The 24,903-nt window shown below is 38.5% G+C and overlaps 1 protein-coding gene across 2 annotated transcripts in view; it reads right to left on the bottom strand.

The window, feature by feature from the left end:
* Positions 1 to 24,903, bottom strand: part of ARHGAP21 (Rho GTPase activating protein 21) — a 111,642-nt gene that overhangs the window by 13,712 nt on the left and 73,027 nt on the right. Inside the window, exons 7-11 of one of the 2 annotated variants that reach the window (XM_030238987.2) lie at positions 15,301 to 17,254; positions 1,065 to 1,223; positions 808 to 910; positions 683 to 719; positions 52 to 177 (exon numbers count right to left, since the gene is read on the bottom strand). In XM_030238987.2, coding sequence (XP_030094847.1) covers positions 52 to 177; positions 683 to 719; positions 808 to 910; positions 1,065 to 1,223; positions 15,301 to 17,254 — 2,379 coding nt within the window. The remainder of the gene's footprint in view (positions 1 to 51; positions 178 to 682; positions 720 to 807; positions 911 to 1,064; positions 1,224 to 15,300; positions 17,255 to 24,903) is intronic. The other variant, XM_030239133.2, reaches the window with a different exon arrangement.

The raw sequence follows: 24,903 nt of genomic DNA, 5'->3' as shown, positions 1-24,903 counted from the left end.
GTCACCAGCTTGGCATTTGTCCTAGGTTAAAAACCCAAACATGACAGGTACCTTTCCTTTGTCTGTAAAAAGCTGTCGAAAATGGAGCCACCCTTCTTTGGAGGCATCACCAAACACCTCTGAAGAAGAATCTTTTCGGGAACCAGAGTCTTCTGAAGATTTCTGGCTGTCTGGGACCTAGAGCAAACATCACAGAAAGAATCCCACAGTGTAATTCTATAGAAATTGGCCTACAGTTCCTATGTTCAAGATGTTTCTCACTTTAAAAATGTCCCCAGGAATATGGTCCTAGGAAAACAATTTCTGAAGTTTACACACAACAATAGTGTGTAAACTTGCACATGCCTTCCACATGCCAATAATACTTTGAGAAACTTCATGAATCTTAGACTCTCATTACTGAGTTTTCACAAAAGGCCACCATATTTAATACGCTTTGTTTACAGAGACTGAGGAAAATGAACATCAAGGACCATGTGATGGGTCCAGGAAAAAAGAGACCATGTTTACTTTTATGATGAATACATCAGCAATTTGATTAGTAGCAATTCCAATAAACTTCCTGTCTGTTTAGCACATCACTTCATAAAACAGACCTGTATAATTCAAACCATTTGTAACAGCAGTATGGGTAATGTTTAGGAGCTGATATATATATATATATATATATATATTTACCTACCTTAATCCCCTTTAAACTAGATACATGCTTAATGGACCTGTTGGAAGAAAAACAAATGTTAAAATGAGAATTTAAACGCTTAAAAACCCAGATGTCCAAATTAACTAATTTTTCCATGAACTCACGATTTTCCCTCTTCTCTGTAGTCATCCAGTCCTTCATCATACGACTTTGATCTCTCTGTTTTTGTGGCAGGCTGGCTATCCAGGACACTAGGCCGAATGGATTCTACAAAGAAACAGAAATTTTTGAGTATGCAGGAAATTGAATTACATTTTTGCGATTTATTTCAAGCAATAAAGAGTTTACAATTTTCACTCCTGAACTCCAGAGTGTGAAAGGAAAAAAGTTGCAAGAGAAAAAGAATGAAATCAACGCTCACCATGATCATGTGAAAGTTGTCGCCGAATTAAAGGGATTGGAGATGTAGGACTGGGAGGAACAGCTGTTACAGCTGGTGCTTGAGAAGCAGATGCAGAAATAACAGCAGAAGCAGGAATGTGTGCAATATCATGGTCAATACTAGGACTAGTCGGTTCATCTACAAAGGTAATATGCCATATATTAACATATTAAATGCATTAATCAAATGCTCAAATCAAATAGCTGTCTGATCTTCCCATTACTGGGACATCAGATATCTTAAACATGAAGTCATTCTAACAAACAAAAGGGTCCAATTAATTCATACTGGCAAATGTACTCTTTTTTCATTAAGAGAAGCTTTTTTCATTTCATAGGGATGATAATTGTACATTAGAGAGAAAGGCAAAAAAAATCAATTTTGCTGAGTGCAAAAGAAACAGGAATTATTTGGTAATCTCTCAATATTATTTGCAAGTAGAGAATTTTTGCATGCATAAGCAAAACCCACACTCATTGTATCAGTAAGTTTGAACTCAAGAGACAGATATCTACCATAAAACAGGGGTAGACTATCAAAAGCCATTTGGTTTAAAGAGGGTTCAAATAAAACAGCCAAGTTACAAGCAAACAAAAAAAGCATTTTAAACAGCTATCCAGCAATCAAAGAACCAATCCCCCATCCTCAGTACATTCAAATAAAGAAGCAAGTACTCAGACCTTTAAAAGATGAAACTACTACATACCAATCAGTTCTTCCACTAATTGTTCATAGAAATGACTGCATGCCATACATGCCCAGCACCTCTCAGTCTCAATAGCCACAAGGGTCATCATGAAAGATTCCAAAAAGCTTTAAATATTCTGGTATTTAACATGTTTCTTACAAGATGGAAGAAGCCAAAAGATGCATTTTCCATCATTTTGAGAAAAGAGCCATAACATCTTCTAGAGCACATTACTGGCACTAAAAAAATCATTCACTTCACGCTCTGGTAGAGGAGGGGATGGAAAAGAAAAAAAAATCACAAGCAGGGGCTGAACTGTACTGCTGTAATGAATATGAATGTACTCTAGGTGCTAAGAATTGTAATATGCAGAGCTACTGAAAAGCCTATTGAAACCAATGAACACTCACAGACAGAGGTTTATTCTTTGCTTTGTGCGAACACAACTGCGTGTGCTGCATTGTGCTGTTCCAACAGTCACTAACAGTTCTGTTAAGGCAGCACTTGTACCATCAAAATTTGGCAATGTACATTTAGAACAAGGCAATAAACAAAGAACATGACAGTTTAGCAGTAACATGCCTCCAAATTGTCAGGGGTGAAAAATATAGTAACTTTCAAAGTTAAAAAGCATATCCCAAAAAACCCAGCTGCAAACTAGAAACATTAATTAAAAAAAAAAAAGCAACACAATTCGCACTGAACCCTGATCCTACAATTAAAAAATTTCCATGTTTTACTTGCATCCAAAGTGATAAATTAGAAGCATTTACAGATGACTTCACGACAGCAACTAGGACACAGGAAAAAGCTCAGCTACACTTCAATTTCAAATCTACAACAGCTCAATTTCCTATTTTTTTTTTTAATCTGCTGACCTTCCCTGAAACTAACATTGACTAAGGAATATAATCACTTACTGCGCAATTGATTGAGTTATACCATGCAGACTGAAAGTGCTCAGGGTAAAGTTATTTATGTTAACACACATATCTTAAATGTCATAGTCTCTACTCCCAAAAGCTATAAAAACACTAGCACTTCAAATAGATCTGTGTGAGCTGTGAACACAAACATGTCTGGCAACACTACAGCATTTCCCACAACATTTAAATCCAAGAATTCAGATGAGGAAAAACAGTTTGTAAGTCCCTGAAAGCAACAATAATTATTCAAATCATTATTACTTCACAGTGGATCCAATTCCCAGATGAATCAAAATTAAAGTTGTTTTAGAAATATGCAAACTTCAGAGGAACTTCAAATGACATTGTTATAGGAGAGGCATAACTATTCAGCCCCAGAAGAGGCTGAAGGTGAGCTAAGAGCAAGCTTTTATGTAATATAAAGTGATGATGGAGTAAATCATGACATACACCATAGGAGTTTCTGTCTATTCATTTAATGTACTAGTAAATGCCACTGCTGCTGTCCAGTAAGAAACAAAATTCAAACAACTACATATATTCCTCGTATTTTGATCTTTCTTTGAAGTGCTTGCAATATTTGTTAACCTTTTCAGTTTCCTTGACTGACATATTTGCACCCCAAAACTCCTCACACAGTATGTGAATGGACATGTTCAGCTCACCCATCAATGAAATGACTGTGTCCAAAATGCAGTGAACTGCAGAGAACAAACAAGCCAGAAGAGAAACCACACAAAATAATTCTCTTTCAGTTTGCTACTTCAAATTACTGGCATCTTTTTAAATGTTTGCAACAAAAAGGTCAAAGACTCCATGGAAAAGATTATTCTGGGAGGTACTGAAAAACACTTGGAGGACAATGCAGTCATTGGTCAGAGCCAGCACAGGTTCATGAAGGAAAGTCCTGCTTGTCAAACCTGATTTCCTTCTACAACAGGGTAACCCACTGATCTAGGAAAGCCAGCAGATGGGAGCCTTCTGCACTTCAGCAAAGCTTTTGATACTGTCTCTCACAGTGTCCTTCTGGAGAAAGCATCCAGCTCACAGCTGGACAACCCTGTTACATAATGGGTGACCAACTGGATCATGGGCACAAAGGGTTACAGTGAATGGGGTGACCTCAGACTGGTGACCTGCCACTGCTGGGGTTCCACAAGGATCCATCCTCGGCCTGGTTCTTGTCCACATCCTCATTTTAATCACCCGGACACAGGACTCAAAGTCAGTTTGCTAACAAAGTAAGTTTGCTAACAATATTAAATTGTCAACTCCTGTCAAGGGCAGAGAGGCCATTGACAAGTTAGAAGGCTGAGCAACCATAAAAAGTTCAACAAGGGCAAGAGCCAGATTCTGCACCTGGGATGGGGCAACCCTGGTGGTGCGTAGAGCAATGAGAGGACAATGAGAGGCTGGAGAGCAGTGCCATGGAAAGGGACCTGGGGGTCCTGGTCCATGGCAAACTGAACCTGAGCCAGCAGTGCCCTGGCAGCCAGGAGGCCAACCCTGTTCTAGGGAGCATCTGGCACAACATGGCCAGCAGGGCAAGGGAGGGGATTGTCCTGCTCTGCACTGGAGTGGCCTCACCTCGAGCAATGGGGGCAGTTCTGGGGGCCACAATATAAGAAAGAGATTAAACTGTTGGAGAGCATCCAAAGGAGGGCCACAAGGATGGTAAAGGGTCTGGAGGGGAACTGTCTCAGGTCCCTTGGTCTATTGAGCCTGGAGAAGGGGAAGCTGAGGGGACACCTCACTGTGGCCTTCAACATCCTCACAAGGAGAAGAGGGGCAGATGCTGATCTCTTCTTCACTTTTGTTACCAGCAACAGGACTCAAAGAAACAGCACAAAGCTGAGTCAGGAGTTTAGGTGGGATATCTGGAAGAGGTTCTTCACCCAGAGGGTTGCTGGGCACTGGCACAGTTCCCCAGGGAAGCGGTCACAGCACAAAGCCTGATTGAGTTCAGGAAGGGTTTGGACCATGCTCTTGGGCTCATGGTGTGCTTCTTGGGGTGTCTTGCACAAAGCCAGGAGTTAGATTCTGTTATTCCAGGACTACTTTATGTTATACTTTTCGACCACAATCTGTTCTGCATTATTATCTATGAAGTGACACAAGAGACTGGCCATCAGAACCAGGCCAGCACAGTGACAGAGGAATGGCCAAGGGGGAATGCCATTTGTCACTTGTGTTTGCACAAGAGTGCAACTGATCAACAGTTGCAACTAATGATTTTCAGGAAGAGCCCTTCAATGCAAAAACATTTATGGGGGTAAGACACTGAAAACTTGTAATACAACACAGCTCCAACCACAACTGACTGATCCTCCAGCTAAGGCACAGAGAAATTTGTATATCAAAGTAGGCTTGTATTGCCATGGAGCTGGAGACTGGGGACCTACAAAGATAGAGAGCATCTACATACAAGGTAGGTGAGGTGAAAAAAACCCAATACAGTTTTATACAGAATGGGTTCAGAGGCAGAACCAGATTTCAAAACTGAGAATTTCATGGGCAAGAAAGCATGACTAACAGGACATACTATACCCACTATGTGAATGAATAACTAAGTATCAACCAATTTATCAGCTATTCAAAGAAATGAACACAAAATCACTGAAAAAAAAGCACAGATCGTGTTATAACCTATTAAGCTGCTACAATACAATTTTATCATGATTACTACAGCATTTCATGTGTTTGTTTATCCCATCTCCTGAACAGTCCCTTAAACATTAAGGTTTGAAAGGAACAACCTGAACACAAAAGGGGGCACATTTTGAGAACCTCAAATGTAAGTTAAATGAATCAGAGAATTATTCAGGTGGAAGCAAGCCTTGGAAGGTCTCTTAGGCTCACGTTCTCCACAAGGCAGCGTTAATGCTGAATTCAGACTATGTTGGTGAGGGCTCTTACCCAACAAGTGCTAAATAGAGGAGGAGATCTCCTTCAATATTCTGGTTGTGTTGTTTCTTATTGATACAGACCAGAAGAGACTAAATCTAGTGTTGCCAAACTTAATAAGCATATCCTATCTCCTCTCAAGGTCATCAACATTAAACAAGATGGCCCTGAAGAACATCACTTGTAACCAGCCTTCAGGCAGAACATGAACACTTAGGCACTACCTTCAGATGCATTTCAGTGGGTTGCATGGACAGGTATGGGCTGAGCTGCACTGGAGCTGTCTTAAGAATACCCTCTTTATCCAAGCTGGTAGTGATTGTGGGGTTTGCTTGTGTTTGTTGTTGAGCTTTGGCTGGTTTATGCTTTCTTTTTTTTTTTTTTTTTGTGGTGGGAAAGCAAGGCAGAGTGGTATTTAAGGAAGCTGTTTAGTTAACTGAATCATACACACATGGGAAACAAATTCAGAGAGACTTTAGTACAGCCACCAGCAGGGATGCTTTAATAGGGATTATTCACAGAGAAAGGTGATTCCTCCTCCAATCCATACAGATTCAGTTGGCCAAAGCTGTTCTTCACTGGTAATAAAAAATTACTGGAAAAAAACCTAGCTTCTCAAGGCTGAAGTCATTCTTCACATTTATTCTCCTTCAGGCATGGCAGTCTTGCAAGCAATATTTCAACACCTCATAAGGCTTAAGAAGGAACAGTGTTATTTAATAAATGTTTTGCAGACCACATTACTATTTAAAACACTAATTGGGCATCTCAATTTAAACAAACAATGTGAATATGTGGCCACAAAGCTTAATTGAACAAGTATGTATTTTATCAAAGACTATCTGCCTGATTTAAAGATTCAGATCATAAAAATGTAACAGCTGTGTAGTAATACACACTTAAAAACAGCTTTACATGTCCCATGAAGAGTGTTGAGACAGCATGCGCCCCCAGAAACAAAAAATTATCCAACATACAATTTCCCAAAATGCATGCATTGAAGGAGATAAATGTATTTTAATATTAATGGCTTTCTGACAACTATACCAAATTCTTGGATTAGGTATTTGTTTATAGATGCTCCTGTAGTATTTAATGCAATTTTAGTTACTCAGATCTTCTGTAAATGTATCAGTGAGCCATTGTAAAAAGTCCAGCCTTCTGCAGAAAGCTAGAGGTAGCTCATACTGCTGTCTGTAAAGCAAAGGGCTAAAAGAGTCATTAAAAACATTATTTTCATTCAACTAAGCCACAGATGTCAAGGTTCCTTATAGACTCAGATGGCATCTACCTGACAGCCATTACACAGTAAGTATTTTCATAATTGCCTCTCTAGTTCTTCAACAGTTCACCTGAACAACAGTCTATGGCTTTGGGATGCAATTTAGGAATGAATCTTACATGTCAAATTAATTTGCTTATGTAACAAAAGAAGGAACAAACTATCAAGCACTCATTAGTAGAATTAAGTAAACCCCAATCCTCTCTTTATGGAAGGACTGACAGGATGTGCCAGCAACCCTGCAGCAGGACTGACTCTAGAGGCACTGCCTTACTGAATTTCAGCCCTTTGTCAACAACTGTTTTGCACTTCACATCCTTGGCCTGTCCAAGTATTCCACAGTACATGATACCACAACAGACTCTGCATTTTCACAATGCACCAACAATACCTTACTCTGAAGTATTTTTCCTAAATGCAGTAGATAAAAGCTTTAAAATTTTGTCCTATGTCTAATACACCTTCTGTGCCTCTCGGGTTAGACTCACTCCAGCTTGCTACAGGCAGCACTTCCTTTAAAGTACAGCCATGTGCACCAATGTCCCTTCCTTAAACTCAGCAGCAGGCAGGACAAAAGAGGTAGAGAAAAGACTGCTGAGGCACAAGTGGAGCAAGGGACAGCACAGCAGGGAGACAGAGACTGCAGGGAAGTGGCACCAGTGAGAAGAGGAAAGGAAGGACAGAGCATGGACAAGATAGCAGAGGTTAGGAAAAAGATCCTCATCCACACACAGGCAAGAAAGCAAAAATAAAAGGTCTGTCTCTAAGAAACCCCAGAAGAAGCTGCCAGTAAGGTAAACACAGACACACTAATGTAGGCTGTTTTTCTTAAAAGCCTGTCTGGAAGACAATTAAATAAAAATACCATGTATACAATTTCAGCAGTAGTGAGAAGGCTGGAAATAACCAACAAACAAAAACAAACTGCTGAATCTAAAGTAAACTACATGGAATTAACTCTGCTATCATACAAGATAGCACAAAGGACTAATAAATTCCCCACAGCAGTGACTTCTAGTTTTAAATCCTGCAGTACAAACTGCTGCATCTTATAATTCAGTTAATTCAGTCTGCAAGGGTAAAAGCTCCCTTATGTATTAACTTCCAAGACTTAAATACCTGATTTGGAAATAGATAACTCTATTGCCTGGATTCCTCGTGACCTGTTACTTCATTTTTTTCAAAAAAGAATCTTCTAAAATATTTTTTTTTTTTTTTGCTAGTTTTTAAGTACTTCCAGCACTAATTGTGTTTACAAAGAACTTCTTCATATATCTACTTTATGTAATTATCCTCATGTGGCCAAAAGAATAGAATGGAACACGTCTGCATGCTGAGCACATTCATGGCTCTAAGCCCCAGAAACACACGACTGCAACAAGCTTCCTGAATCATCAAACCCAGTCCTGTGCTAATGCACTCATGTAAATAATATGTTTGTTGCACTGACTATGTTTCATGCAAACAGAAAAGGCTCCCAAGGTTATTCTTCATGTCAGACTATTGTAGAAACTGTACCTGTGAAGGTCCATTGCTTATTTCAGTGTCAAACAAAAGTTTAACTATCTTTCTACACAAAGCAATTCTAAAGGCTCCTGCTTGCCACATTACCCATCACACCAAAAAGTACAATGCTCAGTATTTTTTTTGTTGCCAAGATCCCCAGCAGCACTCCCTTACTACCTGCAATTTTGAAGTTATAATGATACACTGAGGATGATTTATGCTTTGAAAATATTACTCACTATCAAGCAAATCTGATGCCTCTATTCAATTAAAACTCTTCTAGATGTTATGAATTATTGCTCCCAATTTTAAGTTTTAATTAAAAATATTTTTGAGTTACAGAAGCATTTAAGTGGTATTTAAAAAATTAATTTGTAATTTTGCATTTTGGCCACTATACTTCAGAATACCATGATGATTTAAAAACTGTTCTTTGGACAAGAAACACTGAAATGTTCAGCCTGGAGCAACAGTGATTTGGCAGGCCACTCTGTAAAACCCTGGAAAAAAAATACAAGACTGATGCTTATCTTAGAAACACTGATGACATGTTAAAAGCTGTTCCAATGCTATCACGATATTAATGGAAGAAATAGCCCTCAAAAATGAACATTTGTCAGCCCTAATCTCTACTGCAACTGCACTTATATTTTCATAGTTTGGAATAGCTAGGAAATAACTTGTGGAAAAGAAAATTATCACAATAGCTGAAGATTTTCATTTTCATCTTGACTGCTAGCAGTTTTGCCTTAAAACACAGCATATCAGCCACCAGTATTCAGCCACCATTGGCCCTAAAGCAATCCACATATTTTGAGTTGATGAACAACAATCTCTGCTGGAGAAATCCAAGATTTTTAGTTTCTCCCTCCTCATAAGGAGAAAACAGAATGACTACATTCTTTCAAATGCTTCCTTTCTGCTTATGAGAATATTTCTGCTTGCTTCCCCTAACTTTTTCTATTTCTACCATCTTAATCTTTTTTCATAGTGTGTTGTGCAAGCATATCAATTTATTTTCTTATTTCAATTGCATTCAGTGTATTCACATTGTCATCTTCCAAGCCTTAGCAGCCTGCAGAGAGGCATTCAAAAACAAAACAAAACAACAAACCAACACCCCAAACCAAAAAAAAAACCAACCACAAAAACCAAATCCCCTCCATCAAACCCCCAACTTTTTGGTTTTGAAAATTAGCATGAATATCAGCTTTTAAAGCATGGTGAACAGCAGAGTGTGTCTGATGACCAGCACAGAAATTGCTGTGGTGGTTTCCTGCACAAAGGGTAGAAGCAATAGAGAAATTTACTGTAAGGGTGGTGAGGTACTGCAACAGGTTCCCCAGAGAAGCTGCGGGTGCCCCATTGCTGGAAGTGTTCAAGGCCAGTTTGAACGAGGTTCTGAGCAACCTAGTGGAAGGTATTTCCACTGATGGCAGGGGGTTGGAACCATGGGCTCTTTAGGGACCCTTTCAACCCACACTGTGAATTTAGTCAACAGGAGATATGTTTCAGAAAAACACAGACACGCTAAGGGAATAAATACCATGCATTTTCATCTGTGAAATACCCAGCAAATCTTTATTTAAATCAATACAGGGGATTGGATAACAAAATTTTACTGAAATACAAAAGAGAATAGAGAAATTTATGGTACACTATACATCACATTTGGCCCAGAGATATTTAAAGGTCAAATAGTGGGAAAATAGAAAGTACCAACATGAAGTATCACATATCCTCATTCTGTTCTTATACCTTTCGTAACATATGAGTTTCAGTCAGGGGGAGAACACTCACCTAATTTTTACAATATTTTTGTGTTCTCAAAGTCTGGTTAGATATTTTTATCTGGCTAATTTTCCCTCAGCTATTCACAAATTAATAGTGGAATTAAGTCACCTAAAATTTTTCTAGGGTAAGGATGTGCTAAATATTTTCAAAATGGGGTTGCACCTTTAAGGAAAAATCTTTGTACTTATGTGACGCTACTGTACGCCTAAGGAAAAACTCCAGAATAGGATGGCTATGAACTTGATTTTAAAATAATTTTGAACTTCAAGATGATATTTAGGCTAAGGTTTTTAAACATATCCATTTAAAACTAATTTTCATGTGACAGGCCTCTGCAACGTTGGAGAGAACATCCACCCAGTAGTAATGGCCAAAGCACTTAGCTGGCCTGACAGCTACACATGCTGCAAACAGGTTAAGTATTGAAGCAGCACCCCCATTTCTCTCCTGTGAGTAGTTCACTCAACTCAATATGGAAGCTGGATTACCCACTTTTACATTTCTTTGTACTCTACACTAAGTACTGTAAGAAGCAAAAAATATTTTCAACCTTGCTGCAAATCTCAGACATGCGTACTAGACATTCATGTCTATGAAATGTATTAAAATAACTATATTTTGAATCAACATTTTCTCAACAGTTACAAAACTCATAAAATAGTTGGGTTGGAAGGGACCCAAGCCCCCTGCTGTGGGCAGGGACACCTTCCACTAGACCAGGTTGCTCAGAGACCCACCCAAACAGACCTTAAATACTTCCAGGAATAGGGCATCCACAGCTTCTCTGGGCAACCTGTCTCAGTATTTCACCACCCTCACAGTAAAGAACTTCCTCCTGATATTTTATCAGTTTAAATAATCCACTGCCCCTTGTCCTTTTACTACATATTCTTGCAAAAAGCTTCTCTCCATCTTTCTTGTAGGCTCCCTTCAGGAGGAAGGCCACAATTATAGCACCCCAAAGCCTTCTCTTCTCCAGGCTGAACAATCCCAATTCTCTCAGGCTTTCCTCATAGTAAAGGTGCTTAATCTCTCTAATAAATTTGGCCCTCCTCTGAACTTGCTCCAACAAGACCACACCTTCCCTGCTGGGGACCCCAGACCTGGATGCAGCACTGCAGGTGGGGGTCTCACCAAAGCAGAGCAGAGGGCAGAATCCCCTCTCTTTACCAGCTGCCCAGGCTGGTTTGATGCAGCCCAGTGAAGGTTTGGCTCTCTGGGCTGTGAGTGCACATGGCTGGGTCATGTCCAGCCTCTCACCCATCAGCACCCCCAAGTCCCTCTGGGCAGGGCTGCTCTCACTCTGTCCATTCCCCAGCCTGTGTTGATACCAGAGCACCTTGCACTTGGTCTTGTTAAACCACATCAGATTCCCACATGCCTACTTCTCGAGTTGTCCAGGTCCCTCTGAATGACATCCCGTCCTTCAGGTGTGGCAACAGCACTTCTCAAGCTTGGTGTCATCCAGGAATCTGCCAAGGTGCATTTAACAGCACTGTCCATGTCATCAATGAAGATATTTATTAACCCTGGTCCCAGTAAGGACCTCTGACAGACACCGCTTGTCATCCACATCTATCAGGATGTTTAGCAGCATTCTACTTTCCATTCCAGTGAAGATTAACTCATCCAAAAATTACCCAGTAGGCCAGAAAATTATCATTTGCTGTCCTCTGGCACAGAAATCGTGCAAAAAGTGCAAGTCTGAAAAATGCACATTAAACACCACAATTGCCAATATAGTCACCGATAGAGAAAATGGTATTTTTATTAGTCTAGAGAACAGGTCTGGGTAAAAACAGTAGACTGTCACTAGACTAACTTGTATAGTTTAAAACAATAGAGCATTTTAAGAACACAGCTTTTCTCTGGACCTGAAATAAAAAGAACAGCTTTCTGAGAACCCCAATATCCTGCATTTAGTAGCACATGGAAAGTAGAAAAGCATGCAATACCACTGCATGTTTATCTGCAAAGCTGGCAGCCTCATCACCCCACAAGAACATGTGCTTACCTGAAGAGTTTGAATACACAATATTTTGCCTAATTTTTTCAAATAAATCAATTTCTCCCATAAAACAGATACCAACTAGGTTTCGTCTGAACAGATCTCTCATTTCTATTAATAACTTACACCCAAAATATTAATAAATTACACCCAAAATTTAAATTTCACTGCTTCTGAACTACCTTTTTGAAAAGACTAGTGTCAAAAGGCAGTTATTCAGTAACCTGCCATGATCCCCCAAGAATCTGCTGTAAGGAAGCTCAACAGAAACTCTGCTTGGATTTCTGTTTGTGGTGCAGGGCACTGTACTACTTACCCAGAGCTAAAATCACCCTGATGTTGTGCTGTTCTCAGAAGTGGGCTAGTCACAAAATGCTGCTGCAAAAGACAACTGCTCCTGGCTGAATTTCTACCAAAATACGACCCTGGCCATATCTACTACTTTTAATAAGCAGAAAGTGGTGATAAAAATAAACACACCACAAATATTTTAAGCACCACACATATTTTAAAAGGTAGCAATCTGTGACCTTGGAAGATATTTGTAACCCTCCCCCAAATTTGCATTTTTACACTATTCCAAGTATCTACTGTACAAGTAACTTCAGTGAGTGTATTAAATTAGTTCTAGCCAATAAAACTTAAGAATGCAAAAAACTCTACTATATGGATATAAGCATAAGAGAAATAAAGCAATTTGCCATACTCCAAGGTAGGTCTTCATTCAAAGTAAGATCCTTCTCAATAATCAGATGGAAAAAAAACCCAAAACCTAAAAGAAAACCCTAAACCAAAATTCCCAGTCATTTTCCATCTGAAGAGTTAAAAAGCCTTTAACTGAATTTCAAAGCAGATCTAGGGTTTTATCTGCCTGATTAAGTACAGCTTTTAACAAGTGAAGTTGTAATTAGGCATAATGATAGCAGAACAAGCAAAGTTAGAATAATGCATATAAACTCTAACATAAGAAGTGGTCCCCTTTCATAACATCTCATGCTCTTTCTATTCAGAGAGAATATTCATTATTTCCTCCTCAAGGAAATATTCATTATTTCCTATTCATTATTTCCTCCTCAAGGTGCTGGAGCTGGGGTAGAGACTTTCCACAGCCCCTGTACTGGCACAGGAATTTCTTGCTAGGAAGACAGCCACAAGGACCATGCTGATTCAGATAGTGCCCAGCCTCTAGAAGCATCAGGTTTCAGTATTTCTGAAACATTCAGGAGGTTTCATTCCAAGAGGCTTATAAGAATTCAATCCCATGTGGTGTTACGCCAAGAGGCTGCAATGGAGAGTTACAATTTTGTTCCTTCTGAACTGCTCAGCTGCTACCAAATACAGTTCAACTGACATGTTTAAGGCTTCTTTAAACTTTAATCAACACATTTCTCTAAAATATAGAAACAAGTCACATAAATAAAAAGTTCATGGGAAATCTTTGACAAAACCAAGAAAGGAGATGGTGTAAAAAAGGTTGGGCTTGATGTTACCAATCTTGATCTGACTTTAACATGACATTTCAGCTGTACAGGATTAAAATACTTCCAGCAAACACAGAATGTTTTTCAGGAGCCCAACACTGATTTTAGGCCAAGTATTGAAAAATCCTGCACAAAGATCAGTTACATGCCTCACAAACTTTGCTAATCCTTAAAGAAAGATTGGCTGGGTCTGAAGAAAAATCTAAAATTGCGCTGATGCATCCAGTAGTAACAAGAATGAAAAATATCTATACAACTCCCATTCAAAATTAAAAATACAACAAAAGCAGTATCTGCTAGCTAAAAAAGCTCTTTTTAATGTCTTACCAGTATTTTGTCAAAAGAACAGAATTATTGTATCTTTTGTTGTATGATTTCCATTTTCTGATGAACACAAAGCTTCTTCACTGTTTTTGTTTATTCACTTTCAACTAGTAACGGATATTATACATAATGCTAGGGGAAAAAACATCACTGCTTCAGATCCCCAACAGAAGACAATTATGCTAAAACATTGTATCTGTAATTCCCTTAACCTCATGTGTAAAAAAAAAAAAGTATCATTAAAAGGAGTTGTTTTTCACACAGATGAGACTAAGAATCAAAATTCTATATTCAGTATTTTCTAAATATTTCCTATACTAAATTCAAGAGCACAGAGAGTCAGGTATAAATCAACTCCTGTAGAAAATGATCCACAGGCATTCAGACCACAAAGAATTAAATCAACCACAACAAAAGAAAATCCAACCCAACAACAACAGCAGGACAAAGACAACAGAGGCATTGACTACTTGGACAGAACAGAAATGCTCTGCCACTGTAACTCTCTCTTCAGCAGAAGACACTAATTCATCACATATCCAACATCCAATATAATTTTATTTTTTTCTACTATATCCAATCCTTCCTTTGGGTCTTTTCTTCTTCACTGCCCTTCCCAGAAACTCCCTGTAATTCCAACCCTGTTTGTGTCACAGCACACACGCAAATCATTTTGTGTTCTCAGATTCTGCTTCCACAAACCCTTTCATTCATATCCGCATTAGCATCTTTACTTGCAAATCCACTTCTTTTTATTGCTATCCCTTCACCTGAAACAGCTTTCATCTATTCCCCATCTGTCTCGGAAAGCTTTCACCATCCCTATTCAGCTGAAAAACGCCTTTTTTCCCCACAAATCACTCTTACATGGATTTGCATCCATATTCTTTCTGTACTGGATTCCAAGTATGTTTTTTACTAAAGAAGTAAAAGTATTTGAAAGGTGTTGGAAATGCCAGTTGTCCATATATGTAACATCACAACATTATGTGGAGTGATAACCAGATGGAGTTATGTAACACAGACTTACCCAGAGGGTAAAGAAAACTCTAGAAAAATATTACATCACTGTGAGCTTTTTTACATTCTTTCTCCAGGACCCCCAAACAAAACAGAATATTATTTTTCTCCACTGAAAAATATTTTTCCTTTTACCAACCCAAAGTTATTTTAGATGAGAAAAATTTAATGCCTCTCAACCTCAGGGTTTACAGGAATAGCAGTTAGCGACCTGGCATCTTTGTTTCTCATCACCTTTAGGAAAGAAAAGCATTTGATGTACACTGAAATAATTTAACTCACCAATAAATGGAATTGAAGCCAAAGAATCACCAGGTGGGCTGGAACTCGATGCTTTCCTTTCCTCTATTCTTTTTATGTGGACTTCTCTCCGAGCATCATTAGGTAACCAACAGGTAGTATCTGAGGCTGCCTCTTGGTCATTGACAGCAAGAATGTAGGACTGATGCCTCAAAGGCTGGGGAGTTTGGTGGCCAGAAGGTGATTTGTCCCGCATGACCACTGCGTCCTTGTCATTTCCCTGAACATCCATTTGCAGACTTTCAGACTCACGAACATTTTCCCTTTCAATACCATGAATCTTGTGTCTGATGGAACCATCTACGTTGTCAGAGGTAGTTAAACACTCACTTGTTGGCTGAACAAGTTTGGCAGAAGATGGAGCCAGAGAACAGGGCTGGATGGTTTTACCAGTTTCTGTTTTATGATCTGGGGCACCTTCAGCTCGGGTCCTTAACTGTTGGTTTAACAGACTGCTTTGATGCAAGTGATTTACTGTTCTTTGGTCTTTGCTGGCAACAGCATCCAGGCCTTGGTTAAGGGGAATCGATGGTTTTGCTGCATAGGGAGCGGAGTTCTTCAGAGAGCTACTTTTAGAACTTCTGGCTGGTGTGAGACACAACCTCTCTTGTGAAACACCCGCAGATTTTGAAACTCCCCCAGGAGTCTGCAAATCACGAGAAGGCTGTAACACTTTGATATCTGGTGAAACTTTCTGAAAGTGAGAACCAGGCAGAGAAGCTCTACTACCTGCTCTCCTGTTGTCTGAAACATAAGTATTTGGAGAAATAGGAAAATTTTGACCTCGAAGGGACAGATGAAATGCATGTTGTCTAGATCTGTCATAGATACCTCGACGATCATCTTGTTCAGTAAACCCTGTCCATTTGTAAGTCTTTCTCCTATCTACATTTGCATCTGCAATCATATTCTCAGAATGAAAATTTTCCAGCACTTCACCCTGTTTGCCGAGATAATCCCATGACTGAGCCCTGTGATTTCTAGCATTGGCTGAAGGTGAAGTTAGAGTATCTTGTGAAGCACTTCGTGGCCATTCATTCACTGGCATGGGATCTTCAAGCCTTTCCTGGGATACACTTCTCTGCCGGATCTGGACAGACTGTGGAACCCTGTCGTGAGAGGTGCTCCTGCGCCGTACCTGAGAAGCAGTGCGACTCGGCACCACCTGATTATACTCAGTTGTGTTCTGAGAAGCTGCCCTTAAGCTGTCTAACCTTTCCTGTATTGTTCTGGAGCCATACATGTGCATGCGCCTATTATCAATGTACTCCTTGTAAGTTTTGTAGGTCTTCCAGTCTATGTGCTGGTGGGAGGTTGGAGAACTGTAGTGATTAGTAGAGACTGAGGGTGAGTCTGTGGCTTGAGTAGAAGGTCTAGTGTTTGGGATGCCTTCTGGACATACTACATAATTTGAAGCTTTACTTACTGTTACAGTTGTATCAACTGGTCTTGTTATTGGAGTCTGAGGAAGTACAATGGCAGTGGATACTAAAGATGGTGGTGATGTGGTGGTCCATGCTTTTAGACTGGCTTGATCTTTCACGCCGTATCTTACTTCCTCTGTCCTGTGTGATGGACCAGCATGGTTACTTCTGCAAGACGTCAAATCTACAGCCTTCTCAGAAGGCACAATAACAGTCCTTACAGTTTCATTGCAAACACACACGGCTGTATTCGATTTTGCAATGTCTGTTGGTGATGGAGGCACTTGTATTTCCATTCTGTAGGCCCTCTCTGGCTGTGTCAATGCCCGGACTGGTCTACTGACTTGCTGCTTCCCCAGTGAGAAGTCAGAAGGAAGCTTGTCTCCAGCTTGTGCCTTAACAGAGGCTGCAGATGTCAGGCGTGGATAACATATTGGTGGTGGTTCAGGTATGTTGTGGGCATTACCACTGTAGGCTTCGTTGCCTTTCAGGTAGGCATCTTGGGAATATGCCTGTGAAGAGAAGATTAAGTGAGTATTCAGTAGTGAGGGAGATGGAAAAGTTCGCCATTAGTATTTGCATAATCAAGCTTCAAGGGAGGGGAGCACAGGTTCAAAATTCACATTCCCTCTAATTTCAGACAAAACGTTAGTTCAAAAGATAAAACCAGCATTCCAGCCCCTTAGTGAGCAGAAACAGAACAAGCAAAATCATGACATACATTCCTTCCCTCAACAATTAAAAGACTGAACTGATGACCAATTCTAGGAAATACTGCAAGTAGGGCACTGAGTCAGGTTTCTCAAAATCCATAAGCACACAACACAGTATTTTTCTCCCCTTTAATTCTACTTTATAACATCATACTTCACATATTTTTCTCGTTTAAGCCCCCCATTGCTGGAAACTGGAATTTCACAGTGCTCAATAGGTTAAAATGCTGCATAATAAATTCAACTAGCACTAGAAAATTCTCTATACACTTAGGGTTTAAACAACTCTGTTCACTTATTGCAGTACATATGAAAAGTACAGACAAATAAATATACATACACACACTAAATGTAAATATAAATAAATAAATTTATAAATAAATATACATACATACTAAGATGTCTTCTACATAAAAGCTACTGTTCCTAAACATATATTGAATAAATTGAAGCCGTAACATATTGTTGTAAGCCAACACCCTGTAAGTCATCTTATATTTTACAGGATACAGCAAGTACATGGTACATAAATTTTACTGTAAAAAATATTAATTATATTTAGCATTTTTAAGTTTGAGGTAAAAACAGTATGAAATTTCATATTCACAACTGTTCATGCACTACTGAAACCCAAAATGAAATCTCTAATTTCCTTAGTGCACTTTGCATCTTCATGCATAACAACCTGACTCCTAAGAAAAAGATGGTTATATTATACTTAGTACGTTTCTGCAGCATTTCTGAAAGCAGCATTTGTCATTGTGAAATTAACAGAACATTCAAAATAATATATCAATGAGAAGCATACAGCACACTTAAACATTATTCTATTATTGAAAAACTTCAGCATGACTTTGTTCAGTTTGAATATTATGAAATAAAGAGCCAATGCAGAGCCTGCCAATCTAACAGAAGATTAAAATAATTTCTCAGGGCTTTTATACACTTAGGAGTGCTATCATATCACAGCATTTCCTGTTCAAATCATAACATGCTCAATTCCAGTATATCAATGTGCTCTGCCTTAACAGCAGACAGTTATAAAAGCCCAAGTGCAGCCATAAAATTAACACAGAGCAAAGTAGAAAGGAGGGCGAGGCATTTACAATATTGCTGCAATGTTACACCGAGCATTAGTGAAGTGCAAAATATTAAAGCACACTGAGAGAAAACAGACCAAATAACACAGGCACAAACCACAAATTAAGAGATCAGCATTATGAAGAAAATTCAGCTCTGACTATCTAGCTCATTATCAAACTTGCTGTTTCATATTCTTGCTTCTCACAAATCATTAAGAAAAACATGCCTTACAAAACCATCAGAGAAATGGCTACTGTACATTTCTTACCAGTGCTGTGACATCCTTTGTAAACTGCAGCTGGCAGAAAACAGGAAAACACAGTAAAAACTGCTTACAGATGTAAAGACAGAATTATCTTGTCATATTGATGTTGACTACAGCAAGCTAAAAATACAGCTACACTGATTTCACTGGAAGGTACCAACAGACATAAAGGGCAGTAGAGCATAAAAAATAACTTCACCCTCCTTGTGAGCATGTCCATCTCAGGCTTTAATCTGCTCCTTACGTTTATGCTGTACCTTTACAGAAAGCAAAATACGTTTGTGCCATTTTGCCTTGTGCATCCCTACAGCTGCCTGCAGAGAGCTCTGGCTCCGTGTGATGAGATTTCCCTTCCACTACAGCAACATCACTGTCTCTCATTTCCCTGGGCTGCTACCATCCATCCCTGCTTCCTGGTGACGAAACAACGGCTTTATTATGCACTTAAAACAGCACGCCCCTTCCTCACGTATATCCGAACATGACCACCAACTGTCAGCTGACTGCAGCTGCTCTCAGCCTGTACATCTGAAATTAGAGGAATGATGCTGCAGAAATACTCTCCTCATGTGATCTGTAATTTTTTTTCCTCCACTTATAGTAAAAATCAGGACAGGCTTGTACTGACACATTTAATGGGGGGAAGGAATGTATGAAGATAAATATTTCTAAACCTTTAAATAAATGGCTATTTAAGAACTTGATGGGCTGAAGAATTAAATTGAAAAAATTTGAACAGATGCTGAAGCCTCAAAAAACAGATTGAGCGAGATCCTTCTGGCATGCGAGACAAACAAAAGTCATCATATACTGCCTCCTAATCAGAAAATAATTATCAATTTATACAGCTGATAAAACAGCTGATATCCCACCTTCTCTGGGATGTGCACACATTACATCAACAGAAAATACCCCACTTTTATTTTTGTAAAACATTCCCCTGACAAACAATGCTTCATTGACTTTGACAGCATAAAGGCTAAATTCCAAAGCTGGTGTGATCTGATTGTAGCCAAAGAATACAAATGAGTATAAAAATAAGTTCTCAGTGCTTGACAAAATTTATGACAGGTGTTAAAATATCACCTTCAGAAGACAGCATTCCCACAGGGTCCAAAATGAGATCAGCTAGGTGTTCTCCTCCCCCAAAAAATTGTGTTTCTATGATTACAGGTATATCCAGACAGACAGACTGCCAGTTCTGTGTAAAACAGTTACTGGAAAGTGTACTTCTCCTCTCAATCTCATTCCACCCACTACCCAAGAAAGCACTTAAACAAAGCAGAGAATATTTCCAAGAAAGAGACTGTGATACTTCCACAGAGAGTATTTGATATCTTTGTTTCATAACTCCTATTAAGGACCTACAGAAAATAATGCAAATTACAAAGAAACTGATGGATCTGTCCTGCAAATCTCGCACTGAAGGATATATTATCAGCCTTTTTATTAATGAAATATTTGAACTGCTTTAAGCACAAAGTGATGAGATTTTTAGAAGAGGTTTAGAGACTAAGAAATTTGAAATACACCAATGTATTTATTAGTTCATACATTGTTTTGATATCTAACATATTTTGCAACCACACAAAACACAGCTTGAGTATTACTCTCTCTCTTTAGTTTCTTTAACAAAAAAATCATATGAAAAATGCTACCTTAATCTCTAAGTGATTGCAACAGGACACATCAATAAAAATGTCATTAGGGTATGGCTGAATTTTAAGTGTTTACAGTCTTAAAACAAAAACCAAAACAACCAAACAAAAAAAGGCTCACAACTTAGAGAACAAAAATGGGTTGTTTAATATCCAGATTAGTGATGCAGCCTTCCATTTCCAGAACTGGATACTCAGCAGTTATTCAGAAGTCCCAACATGATCCAAAAATTAGTCTAGATGTTCTATGAGCTCTTTTTCACCTTCTCAAAACCATGGCAGTTTCAAAAGACTAACACACAAATGCAGCAATTAGAGTGACATTAACTGCTCTGATGGATAACAGCTCTGCAACAATTACTAGAAGAAAATTACTGCTGTTACAATAAGAACTCAGCATGTTTCTAGTTACTGGGTACCATTTCTTCCCACCTTGCAATCTGGTTTTGTTTGCCCAAAGTTTTCAAACTCCTGTGGTAAAGGATTAACTTCTTACTGTGCATTTGTAGAACTGTTAAGGGTTTAACTAAGGTAAAACATTCATCCTGTATGATAGGCAAAATACATTTTAAGCAAATGAACAATTTTACAAGGTATTTAATTAACCACCAAAAATTCAGCTGAAGGGCTTTTGTCCCACTTTTACCCCCCCTGATTTTACGCTGTTAGATGCTAGAACAGGAACAGCCAAATGCATGAGGATTCCTCTGGGAAAGAATCAGAGGGAAGCCCTGGACTTTCAAGAGCTCAAACTGACCATATCCAACACTCATTAATCCAAATTCATGAAAACATGCAGCCCTGTGTTTCACTGAAGATGGGTGTGCTTCACTCCACTACAGGGTGAAGAACAACACCAATTTCAACAGAACTATTCACTAAACTGGTGATAAGCATGTTGATGAAACAGAAGCTAACATGCCCAACTCCTTGCAAGACTGAGCTTGAGCCATTCTTCTTTCCTTCTCCAATCAGTCTGGCTTCAGATTTTATTTCTTCACTAGTAAATTGTTCTCTTCCCCAGTCTTAACCTAATCTCACTGTCATCATGAGTATTGAAACTGCACATCAGAAAAGGTTCACCATTCTCTTGAAAGGAAACATTTTCTACTTACAGTTTGTTCTGCAAGAATGTTAGTAATACAGCTCAAGTGCTTTCATTTTACTCTGAGACACCCAAACACTACGGTCAGATAATGTTATTTGGAAATAAACCCAAAAAATGCATACCCTTTCTTCCTAAAGGCAGTGCATTTTTAGCATACAAAATTTAAATTTAATTTTTTGCCTTAGGCCAAATAAGCTTTATTTCCAAATACAAGCTGTGTAAGAGACTTTCCTGTAAAGTCTAAATTGTGGTTAGGAGTGTTGATGCAAATGGTATTGTCTAACATACATTGTTTGACAACAAAATTAAAGTCTCTTCTTCTAGGTCACTGTGTCTTCACACCACACCCTGCCTTCCATTGTACTTGCTGCCACAGCTTTAATATGAACCTCTGGGCATATCAGTAACTCAGCACAAAACCTGGAAGTAAAAAAGTGCTCCAAGTCTCTGGACTAAATACAGCTACTTAGAAAAACATCTCTATCTTTATTAAAAGATAAAGCAAATGAAAGTATTTCACCTAGTATTTCAGACCTAGTGGAGCCATGTTACTCCAGTAGGTCTGATGCAACTGGATGGTCACAGGAAGAAAAACAAAATTAAACTGGCAGTCCTTAACATTCAAGCCAACTGCGGGCAGACCTGTAGTCAGAGACACAAGGTTACTGGGGCACAGAAAACTCTAGGACACATTTCCTCATTTAAGTTATTTTTCTTTTTGCTGTTGTTAGAAGAGGTATTTCCCCCCCCTCTTTTTTTTTGTTTTAATTATAGGTGCACGGCTGGCAATTTCAGGGTACTACAAGGCCTTGAGAGCCACCAAATCCCACAAAAATTCTAAGTTCAGAAATGATAATGCAGCACTCCCTTCTCGGCTGTACAGATCTTCCAATATTCTAGAAATTTCCATATTACCTGACTAGAAAGAAGGAAAAACAAAAAAGAAAATCTGTGCTTCAGTTGACTTTAACTCATTTTCCTGGTAATTTCCATCTAGGATTTTTGGTTCCCCTAGTATCTATGACAAAAGAAACCTTTCTGTTCAAATGTGGTAAACTTTCAGTTACTGATCTGCAGCTTCATTGGTCTGTAATTCTGAGGAAAGATTAAGATTTAACTAAATTTATCAAAAACACAGTGGTAAACAGCCACCTTGTATTTCCACCTTTACCATTATTCATAGAATGTTCAAAAACATATAAATGAAACTGCAAAGTTCTTTTGGACACTAATGTAATGGTGACAACACCTAAGACCAGAAGTAACCTCTTACCTTTAGGGACCGTTCCTGAGAGGAAACGTTTTTTAGAAATTAAACTATTGTAGATAGGCTAAAAGTTAGGGAAGATGAACTTTTGAGTGAGTGTGTAGTGAGAAAAGTGCTAGAAAATGAAAGGTGGAAAAAAGGATACCTTACCTATAGTATGTATGTTTATACACAACATCATTATACACATCTACAAAATAACATCTACATATATTTACCTGTAATAAGCATCACATATAATGATTAATATGCTACATTACAAATAACTTTCCAAATAAACAGCTCCAATGCAGATCATATTAAAGATACCATTTTTAAAAGAGTGGTTTTTTCAAGTGCCTGGTACTTAGAAAATCAGTGACTTGAAGGCTGTATTCTTTTTTTTGCATACACAAGGAACAGTTAGCAAGTAAGTACATTCCAACATGAAACATTCCCAGTAAAAAGGGTCCAAAAATCCTGCATACAGAGGACTCGCTAGACACAACAAAGCCTACTGACAATACTCAATCATACTCACCTGTAAATAGGCTTAGAAAACTCAATTTACACTATAGAGCACCTTCACATTCAGTATTTTCCACATAGTACAAAAGCATTTGTACTACTGGAAAGTTGTCAAAATGTAAACAGTATTTTAGTATTAAACTTGTTATCCAAAGGCTACAAAACAGCAACAATTTCATTGCATACACTTGAGAAATATGAACTGTTTGTAGTTGACCTAAATGCATCTTCCCATTTGCATGAAGTCAGCAGTACTAAAACCTACAAGATGCCAAAATTCTGTCAAAAAAGGTTAAGAATGCTACAGAAATTGCATATAGATCCATCAAATCTGAAACACCAAGGATAACATGACATAAAAATAATCCTCCTCTTCTAGTTTAAAAATGGTCATATACCTAAAATTGTTTCAAAATAGTCTCTTTTGATAAATTTAGGTAAATTTATCATAAATTTGAGGAGGAGCATGAAAAAAACCCACACATACACAGCTGTCGAGAGTTCAAGATTTTTTTATGGATACAGGTGCTTTAAATACCCTTTTCCCCATCCACAAAGTGACATTTTCAACATCAGACAAGTGAACAAACACAAGTGGCACTGGTTTCACCAATGGTAAGATTTCACATGTAATTCCCTTCCAAGTAAGCACTGCCACATGCCACAGTGAGCAATGGCCTGGGAATTGGGCACTTCATTTTTACTATTGATGAATGGATTTGAAACCCCTGTTTTCTGGAAACTCAATATACCAAGAGGTTCACAGACATTTATGGATATTTCTGAAGACTAAACTCAAGGTTTATAAAAAGCAAACTAAGGATAGACACAAGCAACTTGTACTTCCAGCCCTCAGTCATGAGTACGTGGAGTAGACTGCCAAGTACTATAAAATTTAGCACAACCAGCATCATTCCAGAATACAATGCAACTATTCCATCCTCTCTGCACTAGATATATCATTCCAGAATATAATGCAACTATTCCATCCTCTTTGCACTAGATATATCACTTGCTAGCTCATACTACAATATTCAGTAGTGCTTGGAGTTTTGCTATTTTTATAGCATACTGGTATTTAACATCAATTTACAATGAGCAACACTATTTGAAGACATTTACAGTGACATATGTCACAGAAAACAACTAAGTTATTTAACATTGTATACTAGCTTACATAACACAACTTCAGGTGTTTTTCCTCTATTATAATTCAGAGGAATTGTACAGATTCTTCATTTTTCTTAAGTTACTGAGAACGTACTGTCTCAAAAGACTGCAAATTATTTTAGAAGTGCCAAAATCTTCCCTCCTGTGTGGTAGATTAAAACAGATACAATTCCAGGCCACAAGTGACAGACTCTGTTGTAAGATGCAATTCATGTTTATCATCTTTTTCTTCACAAGCTGCAGCTCAGCCATCAAAGACTGACACTTGGAAACATACATACTGAAGTGTTCTGTGACAGGACTGAATGAGCAAACTGCTGCTATCAGAGGTCATTTCCTATAGGCCCAAGTACACCCAGTGCTCAGCCTTGTGGATACAGGAAACACCTG

The sequence above is a fragment of the Serinus canaria genome, chromosome 2 (assembly GCF_022539315.1).
Source record: "Serinus canaria isolate serCan28SL12 chromosome 2, serCan2020, whole genome shotgun sequence".
In the NCBI taxonomy this organism is placed as follows: Eukaryota; Metazoa; Chordata; class Aves; order Passeriformes; family Fringillidae; genus Serinus; species Serinus canaria.
Note: the sequence above shows the minus strand (reverse complement) of the source record. Positions and strands in the feature narration are given on the sequence as shown.